This window comes from Pipistrellus hanaki, assembly GCF_964339955.1.
Source record: "Pipistrellus hanaki genome assembly, chromosome: 4".
Classification (NCBI taxonomy): domain Eukaryota; kingdom Metazoa; phylum Chordata; class Mammalia; order Chiroptera; family Vespertilionidae; genus Pipistrellus; species Pipistrellus hanaki.
This window is the reverse complement of record NC_140506.1, coordinates 94,624,045-94,643,114: the sequence shown is the minus strand read 5'-3', so window position 1 is coordinate 94,643,114 and position 19,070 is coordinate 94,624,045. Positions and strand designations below refer to the sequence as shown.

The 19,070-nt window shown below is 53.3% G+C and overlaps 1 protein-coding gene and 1 pseudogene across 2 annotated transcripts; one reads left to right on the top strand and one right to left on the bottom strand.

Annotated features, from left to right (window-relative positions):
- Positions 1-2,135: 2,135 nt before the first annotated feature.
- On the bottom strand, positions 2,136-2,735 carry LOC311621766 (large ribosomal subunit protein uL6-like; annotated as a pseudogene). Its single transcript has one exon. The product of its transcript is annotated as a large ribosomal subunit protein uL6-like (transcript).
- Positions 2,736-8,976: 6,241 nt separating this feature from the next.
- Positions 8,977-18,822, top strand: NFATC2IP (nuclear factor of activated T cells 2 interacting protein). The gene is made up of 8 exons (XM_084882959.1): positions 8,977-9,397; positions 9,972-10,044; positions 11,794-11,947; positions 12,742-12,822; positions 13,601-13,787; positions 15,041-15,185; positions 15,282-15,391; positions 16,479-18,822. Exons 1-8 carry the CDS (start codon positions 9,020-9,022, stop codon positions 16,635-16,637), a joined length of 1,287 nt encoding a protein of 428 aa, XP_084739085.1. The 5' UTR covers positions 8,977-9,019; the 3' UTR covers positions 16,638-18,822.
- Positions 18,823-19,070: the final 248 nt, after the last annotated feature.

The window sequence follows — 19,070 nt, the reverse complement described above, 5'->3', positions numbered from 1 at the left end:
CTTCTTGAGAGTGAATCCATGCCTGGGTCTTCTCTGTGCCCGGGATACCCAGCCAGGGGATGGCAAAGATCAGAAGCTCAGGAAATGAGGGAGGGAGGAGTGGGTGAAGGTCTGTGGAAAGTCCTGAGATTCGGGGTGCGGAGGAAGGAGACACTCCGAGGGCTCTGCCACCTAGGGAAGTCTCGGGGCAGCTGAGGAACAGCGGGGTGCCCACTGCCGCCCAGATGCTGGAGTCAGACTTTGAGTTCAAAGCCCCTTTCTAGCTGTGTGACCCAAGCTCTTCGGCTGCAGTTTCCCGGTCTGTAAAATAGGGGTGATCATTACAGCTACCTCAGTGAGCCTCTGCTGTAAAGCACATGCAGCGGCACAGTAAGTGCTCAGACAGTAACCATTATTTACTTACTTACAGGAAGGGAGAGAGATTGAGAGAAATCAACTTATTGTTCCTCTTATTTATGCATTCATTGGTTGGTTTGTTCATGTGCCCTGACCAGGAACTGTACCCACAGCCATGGCATATTGGGACGATGCGCTAATCCGGCCCAGGGCTTAACCATTATTATTATTATTTAGCATTTATTAAGGGCCTACTGCCGAAACCGGTTTGGCTCAGTGGTAGAGCGTCGGTCTGCGGACTGAAAGGTCCCAGGTTCGATTCCGGTCAAGGGCATGTACATTGGTTGCGGGCACATCCCCAGTAGGGGGTATGCAAGAGGCAGCTGGTCGATGTTTCTCTCTCATCAACGTTTCTAGCTCTCTATCTCTCTCCCTTCCTCTCTGTAAAAAATCAATAAAATATATTAAAAAAAAAAGGGGGGGGGCTACTGTGTGCCAGGAGCCCCATTAACATTGGGGCTTCCAGGCAGGTCTCTATCAGGAGGAAGCCATACCCAGAGCTCCTCAACTTCCCGTGCCAAGTAAGACCCGGTTTTACAGCAGGGGCCGGGCCCCTTCCAGCAAGGTCTAGGGAGGAGACCTGGGGACGCTGCAGGCACGTAGGGCCATGCCCAGCTCCCCTCGTTTGCAGAGGCTCCCAGGAGGGCCCAGGACTGGCAGAAGGGCTTGGGAGCCATCGCTGTGTTTCTGGCCCAGCTGCAAAGAGTAGCTGATGGTTTCCTGGGAGTGGGAGGCCCTTGGTGTCCCCTCTGCCAGAGCCTGGAGCCTTCGTTCCCTGGGAAACAGCCCTCCCTGCTGGGATGTGTGCCTTTAGCCTGGGCCTGGGCGAATCTGGAGGATGTGAGGTGTAGGCGGACCATGCTGGGGTATCGGAGTGGGACTATCAGTGTGGCGAAGCAGGCGGATGGGATAGGATGTGAGCGGTGGCTGCGTCCTGGATGGGTGTGCGGGGTACCTGTTCTGTGAAGAGTCTGTGTGGGAGAGGCAGGCAGTATTGAGTGTATGCCCGGTGGGTATCATTTAGGAAGTGGAGTGTGGGATGTGTGGGTGAGGTGTCAGGGGTCATGCAGTCGGAGGTGATATTGGAGATGTGACGTGTTAAAGGCATATGTGTGCTGTGTTTTGGAGGCATGTGGTGCAGGAATTGTGAGTAAGGTAGATACGTGGAGGACATATAGCCTCTGGGGTGTCAATGTTGTTGGTGGGTTCTGGGGCAATACAATGAGAAAACAAAATCAATACAATGAGAAAACAAACTCTCTGCAGATGTAGTAGAGTCAGAAAACATAAAAAAAAAAAAAAAAAAAAGCATTAAATCAGAATGGATGCACATCACAGGCAACCCACTAAGACAGCGGTCGGCAAACTCATTAATCCACAGAGCCAAATATCAACAGTACAAAGATTGAAATTTCTTTTGAGAGCCACATTTTTTAAAACTTAAACTCCTTCTAATGCTACGTCTTCAAAATAGACTCGAAGAGCCACACTCAAGGGGCCAAAGAGCCGCATGTGGCTCAAGAGCCGCGGTTTGCTGACTACTGCAATAAGAGATTGCAAAGGCAGAAAGACATTCACCTTTTGCATAGCCAAACAGGTACAACCCATCATCCTGTTTTTTTGTTTTGTTTTGTTTTGTTTTCCCAACATGAGGCTTTTATTGCATCTTTAAAATCTTGCAAATGAGTGTGGCAAATCATTTAACATCTTGCTATCCCTGTAGCTGGACAACTTAGATCTCACTCATCAGCCTGCTGAACTGTTCCTTTTTCAGAAACATAGATGCCAGCCAAAATTCTTCTGATATTCTTGTTTTTTAACTTTGTGGCTTGCTGAATCAAAGCAGCTGAATTTGATACAAGTTCAATGTCATTTCCTTCGAGAATCAACTCATCTTTCTGGGCCTGAGATGCTGAACGAGCAACGTCTGACCTCATCCAAACCCTACGGATGTATTTTTCACCCAAGAAATCTCTGATTTCAACAGGAGGCCCATTCTCCTGAATAACGGCACTGATGGGGAAGGGAGAGGACGTGGAGCTCATTCTGTAACGGAAGCTCAGGGTAACACCTTGATCCTGTTCTGAACGTGACCGCAGGTGGTGTGAACGGTAGCCAGTTCCCTTCCATTTCCCCACCTTTTGTCAACTCGGAGCCGCTTCCTTTTCTTTCCCGGGAGCCTGAGCTCCATACGTATGTGACCGAGTCCCTCCGCAGCCGCCTGTGAGGCCCTGCACAGTCACTGTGCGTCCCTGCAGGGGGACGCCCACATTTTCTGGGATGTCAGCAGCCTGATTGCTGAGAATGGTCTTCGTCCTCACAGTAGATGTGGCAAAGAGCCATCATCCTGTCTTTAAATTTTTTATTTATTAATTTTAGAGAGTGAGAGGCTCCACTTATTTATGCATCCATTGGTTGATTCTTGTTTGTGCCCTGACCAGGGATGGAACCTGCAACCTTGGTGTATCCAGACATAACCAATTGAGCTACCGTCGGGGCCAAGAGAAAATTTCAAAATCCGTATCTTGTTTTCCAAATAAGCAATGAATATGCCTCAAGTAAGCAGACTTGACAGCACCTTCATTTGCACATAGTTCATCCTAACTTTATAATGGTAGTTGGCTTTTATGGGGGGAGGGGAGGGAGAAACAAACTTCTCGCGTGGGGAGGTGGTTGGGTACACTGCAGGGCTCTGAGCAGTTATTCTCCCCCATAACTGAGGGATAGAGAGGGATCTTCCTTGATGTTGCACTTCAAAAGGATGGCTCCCAATCCTGAGGTCCTGTTTGAGGCTGGCAAAAGACTCATTTAGCAGTTATAAAGCTTTATATGCACTTGAAAAGTTCTGGAAGAAAAGGGACAGGGAGGAGTCATGTTCCTTATTTTCAAGAAGGAGAATCGGCCATAGCGGTTTGGTTCAGTGGATAGAGCATTGGCCTGTGGATCATAGGGTCCCGGGTTCGATTCTGGTCAAGGGCATGCACCTCGGTTGTAGGGCATGTACTTCGGTTGTAGGGCATGTACCTCAGTTGTAGGATCCTCCCCGGCCTCGGACCTGGTAGGAGCTAGTGCTGGAGGCAACCAACAATGTGTTTCTCTCACATCAATATTTCTCTCTGTCTTTTCCTCTCTCTTCCATGGTCTCTAAAAAAAATCAACCAAAAGATATCCTTGGGTGAGTATTTAAAAAAAAAAAAAAAAAAAAAAAAAAAGAGAGAGAATTGAGGCTCCTATTTTTCATTTGTATTGTTCTGGGAGGATACTGTGTGGGTGTGTTATGGATGGAAGTGGAGTTTTTGAGGTGCCACCAGGAAAAGAGTTTCCCGAGACCCCATGGGAGGGTAAGGTTTCATGGAAGGTTTTATCGATAATGTAAAATTAAGGGGCTCCCCTCCAAGGTCCCATCTCTGTCCAATTCACCATGGAAGAAATCCGTTCTTGTCTTTAGCAGGGCCAGAATTAAGGCCACTGCCCAGAATTTCTGTTCCATAGTAAACAGTGCAGCCCCACCCTGTTTGGCTCAGTGGTTAGAGTAGGGGTGTCGAACTCAATCAGAGAAGGGGCCAAAATCTAAAATCCAGCCTAAATCGCGGGCCGAATGGTTTACTGAACAGTCATAAACTGACAATGTCATAAACTGACAGCGGAGTGCAGTGATGACAGCGCGGTGCGGGCCACATTGCAAGGCCTGGCGGGCTGGATTTGGCCCTCAGGCCTTGTGTTTGACATATGTGGGTTAGAGCATAGGTTGGGCTGTGTGCAGGAGGCAACCAATTGAGGTGTCTCTCTCATGTCAATATTTCTTTCTGTCACTATTCCTCCCTTCCACTAAACAAATATCCTTGGGTGAGGATTAACACAGACACACACACACACAGACACACACACACACACACACACACACACACACGCACGCACGCACAATCAAGTCCAGTCCAGCGTTTGGCGAGCTTAGCTTATGTTCCCAGCTGCAGTCCATTGCGTGTGGAGTCTGTTCGGCCATGGGCCTTGGGGCTGCTTAATGCCACATGGCTATGGAGGGAGAACATGTGATCCCATGGGCAAGTGGGGGGAGGGAGGGGTGTAGAGCAAGAGAGAGAAAACACAAGAAAGAGAGAGAGAACTCCTTTTGTCTGGAGATTTAAAAATATATATATATATTTTATTGATTTTTCACAGAGAGGAGGAGAGAGGGGTAGAGAGTTAGAAACATCAATGAGAGAATCATTGATCAGCTGCCTCTTGCACACCCCCTACTGGGGATGTGCCTGCAACCAAGGTATATGCCCTTGACCTGAAGAGATCGAACCCGGGACCTTTCAGTCCACAGGCCATCGCTCTATCCACTGAGCCAAACCGGTTTCGGCTGGAGATTTTACTTAATATTTAAAATATGTTTTTATTGATTTTTCAGAGAACAAGAAAGGGAGAGAGGAGAGAGAATCATCAATTGGCTGCCCGATGGGGAGCAAAACCTGGGCATGTGCGATGACCAGTAATTGAACCTGCGACCTTTCAGTGCACAGGGTAATGCTCAACCAAATGAGCCACACCGGCCAGAGATTTTAACCTTCCAAGATTTTGCATGCTTCTGAGGGAGTCCACCACCATAGCCAATCCATTGTTCCCCAGGCTAGACAGACAGGTAGCTCCTTCCCTAAGTCACCTGACTTCACTTTGCATGTGCCCGACTTCCTCTTTGTTTGTTTCCTTCCCACAGTAAGATGTAGGGAGTGGACTGGAGGCTCCCTGGGGAACCTGAAGCTGTAGCTTCCAGGTGAAGCTGCCCAGATGACCATACTTACAGTGTTTGGCCTCCCTTTTGCTTTCTTTCTTTTATTATTATTATTATTATTATTATTAACCTTTATTGTTCATATTATTACAAAAGTTTCTCATTTTTTCCCCCTCCACCAGGTTCCCACCCCACCCTCTGCCCTTTCCCCACCCCCCATTGTCCTCATCCATAGGTGCACAGTTTATGTTCAGTCTCTTCCCGCACCCCTCACTCCTCTTTTCCCTGAGAATCATCAGTCCACTCCCTTTCCATACCTCTGATTCTATTATATTCAACAGTTAATATTGTTCATCAGGTTTTTTAATTCCCTTGGTTTTTTTTTTTTTTTTTTTTTTTTTAATATATTTTTATTGATTTTTTTACAGAGAGGAAGGGAGAGAGATAGAGAGCTAGAAACATCGAAGAGAGAGAAACATCGACCAGCTGCCCCCTGCACACCCCCCACCGGGGATGTGCCCGCAACCAATGTACATGCCCTTGACCGGAATCGAACCTGCGACCCTTCAGTCTGCAGACCGATGCTCTACCACTGAGCCAAACCGGTTTTGGCCCCTTGGTTTTTTTTTAATGGCTTCCAAAGGGATATTATTATTATTATTTAAACATTTTTAATTGATTTTTTTAGAGAGAGGAAGGGGATCCGAGAGAAAAAGTAGGAGAGAGAGAGGGAGAGGGAGAGGGAGAAGAAGAGGGAGAGGGAGAGGGAAAAGGAGGGAGGGAGGGAGAGAGAGAGAGAGAGAGAGAGAGAGAGAGAGAGAGAGAGAGAGAGACCATCAATGGGTTGCCTTCCACACAAGACCCAACTGGGGATTGAACCCACAACCTGAGAATGTGTCCTGATCAGAAATCAAACCGGCCACCTTTTGGTGTACTGATGCACCAACCAACTGAGCCACACTGGTGAGGGTTCTTTCTTTATTAATATTAACCAGCTAATTACAAGAATAACAGGTATATGCAGTTGACATTGTGTGTGGAATGTATCTGTCAGGATGTCTGATATAAGGGAGGGTTTTTATGACTTTGGAGGCAATTCAAAGAGTTGAATGGTATTAAAGTGTTAGACCAGGGTGTTTACTGTGTGGATTCTGCATGTGAGGAGGGGTGTGTGTGAGGAGAGTGGGTGACACATGGAATTAGTTCAGAGCATGATTGGGAGAGACACTAATGGGGACATCATGAAGCCTGGGGCCTAACTCTGTGATTTCATGTTTCCCTCCCCAAACCAGTAGAGAATTTTTATGCGTTTATTTGAGCCAAACTGATCACATATACTAAGGGAGCAAGATCTCAAATACTTCCCTAGGCTCTGGCTTGACAGCTCAGTTGGTTAGAGCTTTGTCCTGATAACCAAGACTGCAGGTTTCATTCCCAGTCAGGGCACATGTGGGGCTTGAAGGCTCAATCCCCAGTAGGGGGCGTGCAGGAAGCAGCCAATATATGTTTCTTTCTCCTGGATGGTTCTATTTCTCCCTTTCCCTTCCTCTTTTTTTTTTTTTTAAACTGTATTTTATTGAATTTCCACAGAGAGTTAGAGAGGGATAGAGAGTTAGAAACATCGACGAGAGAGAAACATCAATCAGCCTCCTGCACACCCCCTACTGGGGATGTGCTGGCAACAAGGTACATGCCCTTGACTGGAATCGAACCTGGGACCTTTCAGTCTGCAGGCCGACGCTCTATCCACTGAGCCAAACCGGTTTCGGCTTAAATATTTTTATTTTTATTTTTATTTATTAATTTTAAAGAATGAGAGAAAGAAACATCAATTTGTTGTTCCACTACTTTATGCATTCACTGGTTGACACGTGGGATTTTTAAAAAATGTTTTTAAGAAACATTTTTAAAAAAAATTCATGTGAGGTGTTTTTTTAAATGTTTTTCTTGCTTTCATAAAGACGAAGGGAGCCGAAACCGGTTTGGCTCAGTGGATAGAGCGTCGGCCTGCGGACTGAAAGGTCCCAGGTTCGATTCCGGGCAAGGGTATGTACCTTGGTTGCAGGCACATCCCCAGTAGAGGGTGTGCAAGAGGCAGCTGATCGCTGATTCTCTCATTGACGTTTCTAACTCTCTATCCCTCTCTCTTCCTCTCTGTAAAAACTCAATAAAATATATTTTTAAAAATGTTTAAGATGCTTCTCTTTCCTAACCTTTTTTTCTGGCAAAGGCCATTTGGATATTTATGTTATTTGTTATTTTAAAAAATATATTTTATTGATTTTTTTTACAAAGAGGAAGGGAGAGGGATAGAGAGAAACATCGATGAGAGAGAAACATTGATTAGCTGCCTCCTGCACACTCCTTATTGGGTATGTGCTCGTAACCAAGGCACATGCCCTTGACCAGAATCAAACCGGGACCCTTGAGTCCGCAGGCAGACGCTCTAACCACTGAGCCAAACCAGTCAGGGCCATTTGGATATTTCTAACATCACTAGAGGCCCAGTGCATGAAATTCATGCATGGGGGGAGGGGTGTGTCTCCCACAACATAGCCTGCCCCTTCTCCAATCTGGGACCCCTCGAGGGATGTCCAACTACCCAGAATTGGGCCTACATGGGAAGTTGGACATCCCTCTCACAATCCAGGACTCCTGGCTCCCAACCGCTCACCTGCCTGCTTGATTGCTCCTCACTGCTTCTGCCTGCCAGTGTGATCAATGCCTGATTGCTCCCCTGCCGGCCCGATTGCCCCTAACTGTCCTCTCCTGCTGGCCTAGTCACCCCCAACTGCCCTCCCCTGCAGGCCTGGTTGCCTCCAACTGCCCTCCCCTATGGGCCTGGTCGCCTCTAACTGCTCTCCCCTGTAGGTCTGGTCCCCACCCCCCCAAATGCTCTTCCTTGCAGGCCTGGTCCCTCTCAACTGCCCTCTCCTGCATGCCTGGTCTCCCATAACTGCCCTCCCCTGCAGACCTGATTGCCCCCAACTGCGCCCCCGCCCCCCCCCCCCCCCCCCCCCCCCGCAGGCTATCTTGGGGGCGGCCATCTTGTGTGTTGGAGTGATGGTCAATTTTCATATCACTCTTTTATTAGATAGGATCCCAGGGCCATACAAAATTAACAATCTAAAAAGTAGCTTGATATATGTGATCATTTAAAAAAATATATTTTATTGATTTTCCACAGAGAAGAAGGAAGAGGGACAGAGAGCTAGAAACACTAATGAGAGAGAAATATCGACCAGCTGCCTCCTAGACATCCCCCTCCCCTCCCGGGATGTGCCCGCAACTAATGTACATGCCCTTGACCAGAATCGAACCTGGGACTCTTCAGTCTGAGGACCGACACTCTAGCCACTGAGCCAAACCGGTTTCAGTGATATATGTGATCATTTAATTAACTCACCCCTAATGCCTTGGCAGAGACCGACCAAATGATTTCCCGGGTCTTATACTATGGGGAGGGGTGGTGTGTGTGTATTGTGTGCGTCTGTGTGTGTGTACATTCCCCACGCCTAGTAGTGCTTGAGGATTACAGTTCCCAGGATGCCTGGCTCCACCAAACCGGAAAACGGAAGTCTTTAATGGGCGGGGCTGAAAAAAAAGGCTGGTTTAAGAGAGGCAGTCCAGCCAATGGGTGACTCGGGTAGAATTGAAACCTACACTAATTACCTCAAGGCTTATTGGAATCTTTGGCGCCTTGGTTTCAGTGGCGGATGTGTGATGGACGGGCGAAGAGACCACTGAAAGGGCAGGAAGGCGGATCCAGAGAGCATGGGCGGGAGGAGTGGTGACTAGCAGGCCGTTCCGCCAATGAGCGGCGGAAGTCGCGGGAGGGGGCCGGGCGGGTAACCCAGAGACGGCGACTTCGGCGGCGGGGTCAGTGCGATGGCGGAGCCGGTGAGGAAGCGGGGCCGGCGCGGCAGAGGCGGCGGTGGCCGAGGAGCTCGGGGGGGCCGCGGCCGGCGCCCTGGCGCCCAGCGGAGTCCCGCCCGGCGCTCCGTGGAGGCGGTGCTGGTGGACTTGGTCAGCGACAGCGAGGAGGAGATCCTGGAGGTTCCAACGGCGCGCGGCTCCGCGGACCCGGCCGGAGCCCCGGAGTCCCCCGCGCCGGCCGCGCCCCCCGACCGCCGGGACGACAGCGATAGCGACAGCGAAGGGGCGGACGCACGGCCGGCCGGAGCCCCTCGCACCCTGGTCCGGCGGCGCCGGCGGCTGCTGCTGGCCCCGGGCGAGGCGCCGGCGGTGCCGGTGTACTCCGAGAAGGTGTGCGGCTCCCGGGGCGCGGGAGGGCGGGGCGGGGGGCCGAGCGCCGGAGTGGGGCGTTCTCGGGGGTCTGGTCCTGGGGTTTCTGCAGACGGGGGAGGTGACGGGGTTGGGCGTGTGCAGGGAGCTTGGGATTCCCGCCGGGGCGTAGGGCGGCTCTGGGGCTGGCATCCCTGAGGAGCGTCTGGGGCCGGGATTTGGGGCATGTCCGATTTGGAGGTTGGAGCCCATCGCTAAGGACCCAGGAAGCTGGGGTGTGGGGGGATGGGGGTTATGGAAGTTCAGAGAGAACTGAGGGCCCCAGGAGCCGGGGGGCCGGGGATGGTGGATGAGCGAGGGAGCTGGGATTCCCTAGGATTCTAAGGTAGCGGGACGGCTGGCAACCTAGTGCAAAGGTAGAACCAAACCTGCATCTCAGAGGGCCCAGGGAAGGACGTGTGTGTGTGTGTGTGGGGGGGGGGGCGGTCAGGGCAGAACAGCTGTGGGTCCTGGGAAAGCCCCAGGTCCCGGAGGAAGGCTGTGGTGTCGGTGTCCTCAGGGAGGGCTTGGGGCTGATCCACGTTTGTCTTTGCAGGTGAAGAGCAGCCTCCAGCTCCTCCCGGATCACCTGCCCCTCCTGAAGCTCTGTCCCCCGGGGGCTGAGGAAGGTAAGGACGGCTCCGGGGAGAGGCCGGGGGAGTGTACATCCCTGCTGCTCAGGGGACGGAGGAGAGGTGGCTCCTGCCTCCCACCAGAAAAATGCCCCGGAATGGGAAGGCGCGGGGAGTGCTGTCAGACCGCCCTTCTTCCCACTCCGGTAGGTATGGAGCGTGCTGACATGCAGATTTCCAGGCGCCGTCCCTGGGGATTCTGGTTCTGCATCTTGGGGACAAGGAGGGGGAGGTGGTGAGAACCTGCAACCTTGTTACATCGGCACCAAGCTCCTCGGGAACACTCTGGAGCTGCCAGGATGTTCCTGAGTCTTACCGGGCAGGGATCCGATGTTTGCAACCCATCCAAGGGCAGTGACTGGGAATCACATTTAATAAGGGAGCGATCCAGTGGGCAATTCCAGATCTAGGGCCAAGACTTCTGTGCTGTGAGGGAGGGTGGTAGGGTGAAGAGCTGATTTAGGAACTAGCTGGTCTGGGCTTGTAATTTTTTTTGGGGAAAAGGTCTGGTTTTGAATCCCAGCTCTGCTCATTAGCTGAGTGGCCTTGGGCAAGTTCATCTCTCAACGCTTTAATCTCCTCCTCAGGAAAATGGAGATGATAGTGGACCTGTGCCAAAGGGTGTTAGTGGGAATTAACTAAAGAGAATATCTGGGCAGCCCTCTCTTGGGCTACATGTATAGTTCAGTACAGCATCTGGCGTGTAGACATGCTATGTAAATGTACTTTCTTCCTTGCTCCTCAAAATGTGGGCCCAGCTTGAGCCCCAGTGCATGGGAAGCACCTCAGCCCCACACTCAATGTGGGCCACCTCCTGAGAGCTTGTCAGAAATGCAGAGTCTCAGGCTGTTGGCAGCTGCCACAGTTAGCTCGGACAAGGTTTCTTAACAGCAGCACTACTGACACCGGGCCGGGTGATTCTTTGTTGTGGGGCTGAGCTGTGCATTGCGGGATATTTAGCAGCATCCTGATCTACCCGGGATCGCAGCCCAAACCCCTCCCCCTTGCATTGTGGCAACCATAGTACCCCATATCCTCTGGGAGGCAAAATTGCCTCTGATTGAGAACCACTGATCTCGGATCTAAAATCATTGTTTTGTTTTAAGAGTATTAGTCTTTATGGTTAATGATGGCCTTTTATTGGTGGCAAACAGGTAGATGACACTCATGGATAACATTGGAGAAACATGGGCTTAGAGGGTCTGTGCTCCTTTTTCCTTTCCCTCATTCCCTGCTTGCCCCAATGCCCACTCACATGGTCTCTCTGCCCACCGAACTGAGTGCAGGAAGAAATGGAAACATTTTAAAATACCAACCTGTGACAACATCTATTTTAATGTACGTGTTACAGTATACATAATAGTATGAGTATGTATACTAATAGTATTATAGCATTAAGTAGTATTAAATGCATGCTTTCTGGGTTGTGTGCTTGATGTTTCTTATTTGTGGGGTACATGTGATCACAAAGGGGAGTGGGCCACTTATCAGTATTCTACACCTGCCACGGTGTCTCACCCCTCATGTCGCACGTACAAGGCCCGGACACGCTCCTGCTGTCCTCTGAGTTAAGGTTTTTTCTTTGACGCAGGCCCCCTGAGCACTTCCACAGGATTGTGATGGAGCCCTGTGGCTCCCGCAGTCTACTCCTTCCTGAAGACTCCCGAAGCTCCGGCTTGGTCTCCTCTCCTTGGCCTCCGGCTGCCCTCTCTGGGTAACCCTCTATACTCTCTCCTCTGTCCCCAGATGGGGAGATGGCGGACTCCAGCAGTCCCCGTGCTGAGGATCTCCCAGACCCTGACTCTCCCTGGAAGAAGAAGCTGAGGAGCAAGGTTGAAGAAGAAGAAGAAGAAGAAGAAGAAGAAGAAGAAGAAGAAGGAGAGAAAAGTACGGTGTCGCTGTGAGTGAGCTGGGCACTGATCCTCAGGAGCGGGAGGGATGGGAGGGGAAGGCTAATGCGAGCTGGGCCCTTTGCTGTTCTGTAAGATGGTGGACAGCGGTGCCTGCCAGGGTTTCTCCGTAGATTAGTACTTGGCGCCTGGCTGGTTGGCCTGGTTAGTTGGGCATCGTCCCAGGCACCAGGAAGTCACAGGTTGATTCCTGGTCAAGGCACATGTCTGGGTTGTAGGCTTGATCCCCAGTAGGGGGCGTGCAAAAAGCAGCTGATCAGAGGCTCCCTCTCATTGACGTTTCTCTCTCTCCTCTCCCTCTCTCTCTAAAGTCAATAAAAACATATTAGTAAAAAGAAAAGTTAACACTGGCGTCTAGTAAGTGCTCAGAAGCCATTACCGTCAGAGTTAGGCAGTGTCGCCCTGGCCCGCGTGACCTGTTTGGAGCGTGTTCACCGAAAGGTCGCGGTTCCATTCCAGCAGCGAACAGGCCCAGGGGCAGGTGTGTCCCCAGTCAGGGTGCTTACGGGAGGCTACTGATCATCCCCTCTCCCCGCCCCACCCACCACCTTCCTCTAAAATCAATAAGCATATCCTCGGTGAGGATTAGGGGAAAAGAGGCATTTTCTTCTGTATAAAAATGATACTCAGGTTTTCCTGTCCTTCCCCCTCTTTGTCTTCGGTGAGGTGTGTGCTATGGAACGTGTTCCCTCTTGCTTTTCTGACTCCCCTCCGTAGCCATGAGGGGAGGGAGTGAGACTGGGGTCTCTCCTCTTCCTCCATCTTGCCTTTCTCGTCTCTGCAGGTCTCAGGACACCTCTCCTTTGCCCTCACCTCTGCCAAGGACCAAGAGCAGAAAACATACTCGAGCTCTCCAGAAGTTAAGGTGCCGGGGCAGGAGGCCCGGCCGGGGGGAGAGGGGCAGGAGGCCCGGGCGGGGGGAGAGGGGCAGGAGGCCCGGGCGGGGGGAGGGGCAGGAGGCCCGGCCGGGGGGAGAGGGGCAGGAGGCCCGGGCGGGGGGGGGAGAGGGGCAGGAGGTCTGGCGGGGGGGAGAGGGGCAGGAGGCCCGGGCGGGGGGGGAGAGGGGCAGGAGGCCCGGGCGGGGGGGAGAGGGGCAGGAGGCCCGGCGGGGGGAGAGGGGCAGGAGGCCCGGCGGGGGGGAGAGGGGCAGGAGGCCCGGGCGGGGGGAGAGGGGCAGGAGGCCCGGGCGGGGGGAGGGGCAGGAGGCCCGGCCGGGGGGAGAGGGGCAGGAGGCCCGGGCGGGGGGGAGAGGGGCAGGAGGTCCGGCCGGGGGGAGAGGGGCAGGAGGCCCGGGCGGGGGGGAGAGGGGCAGGAGGTCCGGCCGGGGGGAGAGGGGCAGGAGGCCCGGGCGGGGGGAGGGGCAGGAGGCCCGGGCGGGGGGAGAGGGGCAGGAGGCCCGGGCGGGGGGGAGAGGGGCAGGAGGCCCGGCCGGCCGGGGGGAGAGGGGCAGGAGGCCCGGCCGGGAGGGGGGGGGGGGAGAGGGGCAGGAGGCCCGGGCGGGGGGAGGGGGGCAGGAGGCCCGGGCGGGGGGGAGAGGGGCAGGAGGCCAGGCCGGGGGGAGAGGGGCAGGAGGCCCGGGCGGGGGGAGAGGGGCAGTGTGGACCCCCCCCCCCCCAGCTGACCCAAGTCCCTTTCCTCCTCAGGGAGGTGAACAAGCGCCTCCAGGATCTGCGCTCCTGCCTGAGCCCCAAGCAGCGGCAGGGCCAGGACCTCCTGAGCCAAGACGACGAGGTGGTCCTTCTGGAGGGGCCCGTTCTCCCAAGGAGCCCTCGGCTCTTCCAGCTCAAAGTCCGCTGCCGCGCTGACCTGATCAGATTGCCCGTCACCATGGTAAGCGCGCAGGGCCTGTGGGGGGAAGGTCCCGGGAGAGGCCGTGGTCAGGCAGAGGGCACGGTCCCGCTCTTTGAGGCTCCATGCCTCTGTGCTCACTGTTCCCTCTGTCCGGATTGTCTTTTATTAGCTCTCCCCTTTCTGGCAAAATTTCCACCCAGGAGAGGGGTGGAAGGAGTCCTGAGGCTAGGCATCCTAAGGAGCTTTACGTGGCAGCCCCCTCCCAGGACAGTCTCCCTCCCTCCTCCTCCCCTCAGGCCCTGCGCTTCTCTGGCTCCGGCTCTCACTGCAGTGGACACGCAGACCCCCAGGCATGCTCAGCTCCCCCACCTTCCAGTGACTCCATCCAGAAATAAGAATGACAGCAGAAGGAGCCATAGCCGTGCGTAGGCCGGCAGCTAAGCCAGAGCTTGCAAACTGCAGCCGTGGCCTTGCCAACAGGGCATCTTCCTTTTTTACCTGCCGAGAGCCTTTAAAGCAGAGGCGTTTACAGCCACAACAACAGAAAAGCCACCCAGGTTGGCTCAGTGCACAGAGCGTTGGTCCTTGGACGTAAAGGTTGCCGGTTTGATTCCGATCAAGGGCACGCCTCTGGGTTGGAGGCTCCATTCCCGGCCCGGTCGGGGCTTGTGCAGGAGACACCCAATCCATGTGTCTGACATCGATGTTTCTCTCTGTCTCTCCCCCTCCCTTCCACTCTGAAAACCAATGGAAAAATGCCCTTGGGTGAGGATTAACGAAAAGCAAATGCACAAACAAAAAACGGGATTGCTTGCCAGCCTTTGCAGTAGGTCATTTCATGCAAAGGTCTGGATGTCTGGCTTCTGTTAAATAGGAAGACACAGTCACAGGCAACATCGATCCGCTCTCCTGCACTCCCCCTGCCGGGGGTGAGCCTGAACCCAGACATGTGTCCTGACGGGGAAATCACACCAGCCTCTGGTGCGTGGGACAACACCCCGCCCACTGAGCCACCCGGCCCGGCCGCGGCTGGGCTGCTTAGATGGGGCACGTGAGCCCGCTTCGCTGCAATCTGCACCCTCCCCTTTTCCTCCGAACCCATGGTTGCTTCCTTTCTTTGTGTTACTTGCCCGAACCCCTATTAACATGATCTTATTCTGCATTTTCCCAGGTAAATATGACGCAACTCCCAGCCGGGATGCTCGAGTAGCAAAGGCCGCAAATTTGTGTCGGGGGCGGTGAGATGGGGACTGCAGGGCAGAAGGCCTCCTTGCTTCTTGTCTCCTTCCCAGTCGGAGCCCCTGCAGGGAGTGGTGGACCACATGGCCGCCCGCCTCGGGGTGTCCCCAAGCAGGATCCTCTTGCTCTTTGGAGAGACAGAGCTGTCCCCCACGGCCACCCCCCGGACCCTGAAGCTTGGAGTGGCTGACATCATCGGTGAGAGGAGGGCGGGGAGGTGGAGCCTGGAGGGATAAAGGGAAAGGCCGGGTGGGGGCCTGCTTCCAGCCCCAGCGCCCGATCCTGCCTCCGCAGACTGCGTGGTGCTGGCCAGCTCCCCCGAGGCAGCAGAGGCCGCCCGCCTGCTCCAGCTGCGCGTGCAGGGGAAGGAGAAGCACCAGACGCTGCAGGTCTCGCTGTCCCGGGTGAGTGGGGGATTCTCTCCGCCCCCCCCCCTGCCCCTGCCTCCGCTCGGCAGTTATGCGGGTGGATTCCTTCCAGTCCGATTACTGGACACTGCCCTCCCTGGCCTGGGCTCCCGCCCTCCTGGAGAGGGGGACAGCCCACCATTCAACGTCCCTCCCCCTTCTGCTGGGAGCCTCTGCTCTGGCCTCCTGTCTCCTTCCAGTTAAAGTAGAAAGGACTTGGGACAGCAACCACCAAAATCCATCAAAATCACAAATTAAGGCCACACTTGTAAGTGACACTGAGGGCACTGAATTTCACAACAATCTTATGGGAAAGTAGTTACCCTCACTTAACAAACAAGGGAACTGAGGTCTAGGGAGCGGGGTGGCTTGTGTCCTAGGGTCCTGTAATAAACTTCCACAAACTGAGAGGCTTAGAACTACAGGAGGCATTCTGTCACATGGTGGGGGGGAGAAATCGGGAGGGCGAAGGCGCCAGCAGGGTCATCCTGGCCTCTTCCAGCTGACCCTGGTGTTCCTAGACGTGCCTGCCCCACTGCAGCCTGCCTCTGCTGTCACATGGCCTCTCCCTGGATGTCTTTTCTCTTCTTACGAGGACACGGTCATGTTGCATTAGTGCCCACCCTAGTCCAGTATGACCTCATCTTAACTTGGTTACATCTGCGAAGGCCCTACTTCCAAGTGAGGTCACTTCACACCTCCCAGGAGGTAGGACCACAAGTACCTTTTTGGAGGGGACACAGTTCAAACTGTAACACTAGCCTAAGGACACACATCCAGTCAAGGAGGAGAGCCTGGCTCCAGCGCCATCATTCTCACTCTGGAGTCATCGCGATGTTTGCCTCCAGGGGCAGGTGGGGAGACGGAGAACCTGCCTGGCGCCGGGCCGCCATCCTATGCTGTGGGCTCTGCGGCCTGGTTCCCTAGAGGAACCAACTCTCCTGGCTTCTTGGTCCACTCGTCCTTCTCTCCGGAGGCAGGACTTTACTGGTCCCCTTGTCCTCCCTGTCCCAGTCCCAGTCCTCTGTCCCTGCGAGTTCTTCCCAGCGCCTTTCATTGACATCAGCTTTTCCTGTCTGTCCAGGACTCTCCTCTCAAGACCCTCATGACCCACTACGAGGAGGCCATGGGACTCTCCGGCCACCAGCTCTCCTTCTTCTTTGATGGGACAAAGCTTTCAGGCAAGGAGCTGCCGGCTGATCTGGGCATGGAATCCGGGGACCTCATTGAGGTCTGGGGCTGAAACCCACTCCCTGTGGGGAGCCCTCGTGGGCCCCCCACTACTGGACTTGGACAGCAGCTGCCCTGTGCCCTGAAGGGCTGGCGGAAACTGAGGTAGAACTTATTTTCAAGCGGAAGCAAAACCGAGGCTTGGTGTTTGACCCCCTCCTGTTGACCTGAGTTTCACACTGCTGGTGCCGTGGTTGGTTGTGTTTGTCATGGCTGCCCCGGGGGACTGTGGCTCCATGCACAAGGTGTGCTGAGCTTTGCGATCCCCCCAGGACATTCTCCACCCCCACCTTTTCACTTCCACCATCACCCTTTCCTTCACTGGACTGCTCGTGTTTGAAGAGGGGAGGAATAAAGAGGGTTGAGAATGGGATTCCAGCCCTGGGACTGACGCCACACCTAGGACAGCAGTGGCTGTAGTGTCACTGGGGAGAGGTGGGAGGTTTGCTTGAGGCACACAAGCAGGAAAAGAAAGGATCACGCCCAGACAGGCAGGAGCTCACACAGGCAGACGGGGCTACTCAGTGAAGGGTCTCGAAGGTTCTCGGCCTTGGAGTCAGCGCACCAGGACCGTAGGGCCCCTCCTGAGCGCACCATCGCTGAGGCACCTGAGCAGGGAAGCCTTTGTTTGGACCTCAGGCCTGGTCCACACAGGGCTCTCAGGGCCCTGGTTTCCTGGCTTTTCTCCCTCCATGCCACCTTCCCATGAGCACCCACTCTAGGATGTCGATGACGGTCTCTGATTATGAATGTGTCCTTGTACATTCAGTGCTGCACGTGTGAATATCCTTCTCGTGTACGAGGTGTGCTGTGATCGGTGCGGCTCCTTTTCTCACCCAGCACATCGACCTTGTTCCTCAGTGGGCATCGTGTGTCACGTACGCGTTCACTGGTGCCCCCTAGGCGACTCCATCCCTCATACCCACACCCCTTGGCACACAGACACAGCCACAACGAATGCCCGGCTGTCCCCTTCCACGCTGGTGTGGCAAGTCCTCTGGCACAGACACCAGGAGGGGTTGTGGGCCAGGCTGATTTCTCTTCTACCGGATTTTCCTTAGATGTCACCGACCCTCCCCTGGACGCTCCCCGTTTCTCCCGCCCACAGTGGCTCTTTGATTGCCGGGCCCTCTTTGCCAGTCTGCCGGTATAAAGTGGCACTGTGTTCTATTGATTTCATTCCAAGGAATTTAGGGAATTTCTTCATGTACCTGTCAGTCTTTCTGGTTTCCCTTTCTGTAAGCTGTTCATTTCTCTGTTCATTTCTTTGTTTATTCTCAAGAGTTGCCCGTATATTCCTGGGCAATTGCAAACAACTCAGAGTGACACTTGGATTTATATATCTGGGCGTGCCCTTTACTAAACAGACATTTTTAATTTAAATTTAGGTGAATGAATTGTTTGTTAGTAATTTGTTGCTCTTTGATTTATTTAAAAGTAAGTAAGATATTTTGCATTTTCTTTTGTTAGCTTACGGGCTCTTCCTTTCTTTTTTTGAAAAATATTTTATTGATTTTTACAGAGAGGAAGGGAGAGGAACAGAGAGTTAGAAACATCCATGAGAGAGAAACATCCATCAGTTGCCTCTAGCACACCCTCTACCGGGGATGTGCCTGCAACCAAGGTACGTGCCCCTGACTGGAATCGAACCTGGGACCCCTGAGTCCGCAGGCCGACGCTCTATCCACTGAGCCAATCCGGTCAGGGCCTGGCTCTTCTCTCATGTGTAGGCTACGAAGTGGGGCTGAAGTCCAGCTGGTGGCACTGGCACTGGCCATGCTGGTGTCTGCCCTGCATGGTTACACATTTCTTCTTGTTGGCTGATTCTAGGCTGTATTGGCTGCTAGGTAATGAGGATTACTTTTAAACTATTTAAAATTTGCTTTTGTATATGAGATCCAAGTCTTATTTTCATTATGTAATGAGCCAGTTTCCTCAGTATCTACTAAAAAGTCATTAATTTTCCACTCGATGTGGTATAATTTTGGCAATAGTATCTCACATTCTTAAAATATTTTTTGTTAGAATGTGGCATTCTTTTGACCTTGTATTGTATGAAAGAAACCTTTATAACATTTAAATAATATATAATATAGTATAGCTTTCTTTTTTTTTCAGATCTTTTATGTCTGCTAATAACTTTGAACACATTAAAATTATATATTAAGTCTGAGCAGAATAAATGGGAATACATTCCACTTGTGTGTACTTGAGGATTTCTGTCTTTGCGGCCCTCGTTGTCCCCGCACATCCATTGTTCCTCCTTCCAGGGTACCAGAGACTTCAGAATGAAGCCAGCCTTCCCGGGCTCCATGCCGCTGGGCACGGTGGAGTGCCGGTCCAGGCTCCTGGGTGCCGGGGTGGAGGGCCCCAGGTCCAGGGTGCAGCCATAGTGGGCAGTGCCTCCCCTCCCCTTCGCTTCTTCCTGGAAGGCGAGCAACCCAGC